Source organism: Rhipicephalus microplus, chromosome 1 (genome assembly GCF_043290135.1).
Source record: "Rhipicephalus microplus isolate Deutch F79 chromosome 1, USDA_Rmic, whole genome shotgun sequence".
In the NCBI taxonomy this organism is placed as follows: domain Eukaryota; kingdom Metazoa; phylum Arthropoda; class Arachnida; order Ixodida; family Ixodidae; genus Rhipicephalus; species Rhipicephalus microplus.
Genome location: NC_134700.1, coordinates 87,854,132 through 87,860,131, shown reverse-complemented (window position 1 = coordinate 87,860,131; position 6,000 = coordinate 87,854,132). Strand labels below are relative to the sequence as shown.

General features: G+C 43.1%; 1 protein-coding gene across 2 annotated transcripts in view; it reads left to right on the top strand.

Annotated features, from left to right (window-relative positions):
* Positions 1-428: 428 nt before the first annotated feature.
* Positions 429-6,000, top strand: part of LOC119178584 (uncharacterized) — a 49,751-nt gene continuing 44,179 nt past the window's right edge. Inside the window, exons 1-2 of one of the 2 annotated variants that reach the window (XM_075883904.1) lie at positions 429-537; positions 4,396-4,484. In XM_075883904.1, coding sequence (XP_075740019.1) covers positions 454-537; positions 4,396-4,484 — 173 coding nt within the window. In that variant the 5' untranslated portion in view covers positions 429-453. The remainder of the gene's footprint in view (positions 538-4,395; positions 4,485-6,000) is intronic. The other variant, XM_037429796.2, reaches the window with a different exon arrangement.

The following is a 6,000-nucleotide window of genomic DNA, read 5'->3' as shown; positions in this document are numbered from 1 at the left end:
AAAAAGTGTACGTGAGATTCACACAGGGGCTCCACTTGCCCTCATTTTCGCAATGGGCCAAGGGGCTCTGAATTTTTATATTTAACGTTTCCTTAAACAAGCGAAATATTCCGGTAATACGTCAAAACTACAACGCCGGTCATAAACACGTACAATGCCGTGCCAAAAAGAAAAAAAATCTACACGCCTAGAAAGACTGCTGTCTCTGCATATTCACGCCATCAAGGGCCTACGCAGCCTAATCTCAAGGAAAACAAATGCAATCGACAGTAAGCTGTGGTTGCATGCTGACGTTTTCCGCCTGAGACACGATCACCTCGCGGCGCCTGTGCGTCTACAGCTTCACTTTTTTTCCGCGTGGCCCAACAACAAATTGTTTGTACGATGAAGTTATGAGGCATAAAAAGAATGAGTTATTTATTCTCGCACTCATCGTCCTCCTCTCCCAGGAAGATGCCGCGGCTGAAGCGATGCTGCATGCAGGTACTCTTACTTGCATCTAAGGACTTCGACACCCTTGCAAGTCAGACCGCCCTGGTGAGTCAAAGTTCGAGCTTTGTGAAAAGCTGACTTGTCCGATAGTGTTTATGAAATGGCAATTACTTTTCGGCTAACATTTTTTCTCGCTCTTCACCTTACTTCTGGGAGGTTCGCCAAGTTTGAGTGTGAACGATATGACTGACTTGACTAATTCAATATCACCTCCAACATATATGTGTTTTTTGTATACCGTGAGCATGACACAAAAAAAATGATAATGCTCTCTAAACTGCGCAGGGTTTTGGTAGGTTGAGGAAAGGCGCAAAATAGCTGACATCTCACCTTATACTAACGAACAGTTCCACTCGTATGCTAGATTTCAAAGGCTATAAGAAGCCAGGTGAGCAAGATGAAAGATAGCTACAATCTTAGGGGTTGTGACAGAGCATGTACTATTCGACCAGTAATATGGACGCCTTCACTTTGCTGTGTTGTACCTGTCAGCCCACACTTTCACGTCCTAGAACATTGCTAATGGCGACTTTGTACAAGATGGCCCAGTCCAACCCTCAGCCGGAAGAGGCACACGGTCAAGTATGCCCGCCAGTATTCCCCTGAATATATCAGTGAGAAAAAAAAAAACTAAGCCAATTAGCATTCTCACCTAGAGCCCGGATTGTCGAGAGCGCGTATAGACGACTATGCCCAAAATGACATTCGCTCAAGCTTTCAATGAATTCAAGTTTTAAATACTATATGATTCGCCACACTTGCAAAATCTTGTACCAGCTAAATCATTCAGTAAGAGCGTCCTCTCAGTATTTTTTTTAAAAATTTCTATGGTAAGTTCATGTTTTCCGGTTTATATGGCATAATTGACAATGCATGGGATATTGTGCTGCCTTCGCAGTGCAGTGTGCACATTCTCTTCGGCCTCTTCTAAGCAAGATATAATTATTCATCAGCAGTGTTGGGGGTTTCATACGGATGGTGTCTATAATTTATATGTAGGCACAGATGCAGTTGTCAGAGTTACAGAGCATGTGCGCAATGGTCGCTAAGTGGGTGTGGTCACTGTAGCACGTGCTGTATACTTCGCAGTCCAGAGCTTTTGTCTTCAACTTGGGTACTGAGCCGGACGTTATCTACGAAGTACGATTGGTATTATTGTGCATTGTAGTGCATGTCCCTCAGAAAGTACACTAAATTATAAAAAATCGCAATTATATTTTGTAAGATTGTAGTATTTAAAACTTGTGTTTTATGCCATGTTGGCTGTCTGTATGTGTATTTATACCTTACATGGAGACTTTTCCCAACTTACATCCACTTACTCGGGCCATTACAGTTCTGGTATGCAAAGAATACACTCGAAACTCAATGTAACGAAACACGATTTTGCGAGAGTCTCAGCCTAACAAAGGAATTCTAATTTCACAGAAAATACGACAGGGCTCCGTGGTACTATCAACCCAAAATAACAAAGTAGCTTGGCTGCCAAACCAAGTTTAACGTTGTTCCAGAAACACCTGAGTAAGTAATAAAATGGTGCTTTAAATTCAATTTGCAGGGATGGATTTTTTATTCGAGCGTGCGCTATAAGTCTATTGCATTAAAACGTCTCGGCAACCAATTCATGTCCCAAGTTTTAGTTTGACGAGCTTGCACGCTGACCACTTGCACGGAGCAATGAACTCGGAAGTTTTTTATCATTGGTTTTAAGATTTCATGGTAGTTATGGCGTCTTTGAAACTTTCTTGGATCGCCCAGCTCATACAGCTAGTTCATTTGTTTTCCCAATTTGCGCATACTGTTCACCCACAGTTGCTTCAGCCAACTGTCATTATGGCCTGCATCGCCGAGCTTGGCTTCTCTCTGTCTCCGAACAACACGGGAGACTCCCTTACGGGGTCTTCTCGACGGCTTTTCACACGTGCTGGAGTAGGATGGTGCCGAGAACAACGGCCTGGTAGCATCACGTTATCGCAACGTTACTATTAAAGGTTTAGAAGCGCCAAGAAACTTCTCAATTTTATTAACATACTGAATAAAGCAATATGAGAAGTCACAATCACTTCAGTTGATCGACTTTAAACTGTGCACCTTAATGTTATCTCAACGCGTGTATACGACTCCTGGAGGGACGCTGAAAATTCTGAAATGCCTGTATAATACCTAAATTATATCGAGGCGGCTACTTAGAAATGCTGCAACAAGTGCAGTGAAGTGGACAGCACTTGGCCACAATCGAAAAAAAAAAACAGAGCCCAGTTTGCACTGAAGGCGCCTGTAGATGGAAACCTATGCAGTCCTCGCAGTGGCTCTTTTAGTAAGATTTGCAAATTTTCCCTTTATTTTTTTCACATATTTCCGTCTTTTCACTCTATTGTCCTTGTATCCTGTGTACATCTCTTTTCAACTGTTTCTCTATCTCCCTTTCTTTTGCTCTTTATATACACGTTTTTTTATTCCTCAATCTTTTTATTTTTTTCTCTATTTTTGACATTTCTTTTGTTGTGTATTTGTGGCTCCTTCTTATCTTTCATTATTATTTTCGACTACTTTCAATCTCTTGTTTCTATTCTTTATCTCGTTCTTTTATTTCTCCTTTCTTTATTTTCCTTGTTTATACTTTTTTATGCTCTCGATGCTCCAATTTATTCTACTCCCTCCCACTTATCCTCCTATCTGTCCTCATATATCTCACTTTAGTTTCTTAAACCTTGCTACTCAGAAAAAGTGTGTGACAAGTTATTAAAAGGTTGAGAGGTCTGCACGAGCTAATGCGCTAATGCGCATGGCGTCATATATAAATAAATAAATAAATAAATAAATAAATAAATAAATATATATATATATATATATATGACGCTATGATTGGGCGACGTGGCCTGGCTCATACCCAATGTTTATTCTATAAGCACTTCTTCCTTCTCGGCCTCCATCAACCATCGCTTCATACGTTACATGATTTTCCCTCCCCCGAAAGAATGCGCGAGTTACCAACTAGAAAGCATGAACAAATGGTCCCTCATAATAAAAAAAATGTCAGAAAATGTAGTAGTTCCACGTCACATGAGAGTTACATAAATATGTACAAAAAGTCATAGGAGAGGCCAGCAGTTCGGTGATAACTAGTCAAGCTCCAGTGGGCGAGGCTGGCTGTTGTGTTCGGAACAACAAAAGCACAGCTTTAACGTGAAAATTGGTTATTATAGAGCAGTTCTAGCGAGGAATGAACAAGGCTAGAACGCCGCGGAATACTCACAGGTCGAGTTTCGCAGAAGACGTCGTGTTCTTTGTCTTGAATGGTACGCACGGAGCACTACCAGTTTGCGTATTCGTTGGCAGATGGCGTGATGTCTTTGTCTTTCTAGAAAACAGGATTTGGTTTTACACCGCTTGTGTCGTTTTGTCCTGTTTCAATTGCTTTGATAGTAGGCTCCGCCTTGATATCTGCTTGAGAAAACTTTTGGGGTGTTTCTTTTCGGGAAAATGTCTTGAATGCGATGCCTTCTTTCTCTCGAGCGAGACATCTTGAATGTTTCATCGCTTTGGTTGACTGGTTTGTAAAGGTCTTTTTTTAATGCTACGTGTGTTCTTCCGAGGTCTGTAGTTGTCCGTATCGAACAACATGGTGCTTAGCCTACTCAATTTCATTCTGCCGGCCTTGCTGATGTTGTGAAAAGTATTGAGGTGGCAGCGTTTTTGAAAAAGGACAATTCTTTTTTTGGCAACTTGACGTAGTGTCCAGTTGGTAGCTGTTGCAACGCTTTTCAGGCAGCAATGTTGGTAGGACACATTTCAATAGAGGAGCATCAAAGGCGCCTGCGACAGAATTCATTACGTAGGCTTCTGGCACCTGGCAACCTGTCAAAGTTCATGCTTTCAAGCCTCCAATGTTTGATTTTTCAGGTGGCTGCGCTCCTAACGGTGACACCACAACAGGCGTGGTTTGGTCAGATTTCAGTTCTGAATTTTCTTCTTTCTGTGCAAATAACAAGGTGAGCTGTTCTGACGCATGCATCTGGGTAAAAGCTGCCGGGCATGGCTGAGTATCTTCTGAGTTACGCAGCTCTATTCCGACCGTAGTGGGTGTGTGAGACGAGAGGTGAGCGTTTTGAGCGACGAAAGAGCCAAGTGATGGAAAACCAGGAGGTGGGCCAAGTGTGCGAGATAGGAAATAAGCTGCTTCAATGCGTGAAGATTGATTTTTCCCTCTTTGAGTCGTCATGAGGTTGTTCGGTATTTTCCCCATGCGTCATCTGGTCTACCGTGAACAAGGCGTCCTTATGACATGAATGGCGACCATTAGGATCCCTAGAAGAGCTGCGTGGTTGAAAACCAAGTGGTGGACCATGTATGCGAGACGAAGCATGCTGGACAGCAGTAGGGTTAGCCATGTCTTGTGTCACATGTTGGAGCGACGATTTTGAGAATGCCAATTTGCGTGCAGCAGAAAAACCTGATGGAAAGTTATGTCTTTTAAAGAAAGAGCGTGAACTGTGGTGGCTGAGTGGGATTGTCTCCACATGATTGGTATTAAGGAAGTCCTTACTGTAGTCGTTAAAACGAACGATCATCCCTTCTTTGATCTTCTGCCATGATTCGTCGTGATCGAATATGTGGCAAGGTAAAATTTAAATGCCTCACCAGTCACGTAGTCACTGAAGTTTGTAACTATCACCCGTTGCGACCATGATGCAGCGATAGCGTGGAGCTCGAACAGGTCGAACCAGTCCTGCACAAGTCCATCGTCCGCTGCTCCGGTTACTTGGGAATGGGAAGGTCAGTCGATGGTTCTGTCATGATGCCGGTAACTGCATGCGCCTGAGGTCACCTCTTCTGTGGTTGATATTCAGTTGCGGCGTATTGCCGGTGGCTTCGTGAATGATGTGAGGTTGATGAGCGGCGGCCAGGTTTTCATTCTGTCGACTCGTGTGACGCTACGATGACTGAGCGACATGGCCTGGCTCATTCCCCATGTTTATTCCAGAAACAATTCTTCCTTCTCGGACTCTAAACACACACACACACACACACACACACAGACACACACGCGCACACACACACACACACACACACACACACACACACACACACACACACACACACACACACACACACACACACACACACACACACACACACACACCATTTACGGCCCACTTTTTGTTGCATGATGTCATACTACATTTATTCGATTGAAGTTGAAAGTAGATTGTGTTAATGAAGCTTTTGAATATTGCTTCATTCCGTGTAATGGGTAGCACGTTTCAAACCACGAGAAATTATGCGCGTGAAACGTTTTCGAACTTGCTGTGCACGCCCACTGTAGTCCTAAGAGAACACGCGCAATAACGTGCGCGTCTTTTGTAATTGGTTGCCAGCTTTAAATCGCGAAGTCATTGGTATAATCACATGCTGTGACGCGCGAGTTGAAGGTACATTTTCACAAGACAAAGTTGTGATTTGGCATGTTGCATTGCTAAACCTGCATACAGGACACGTGTGTTTGTA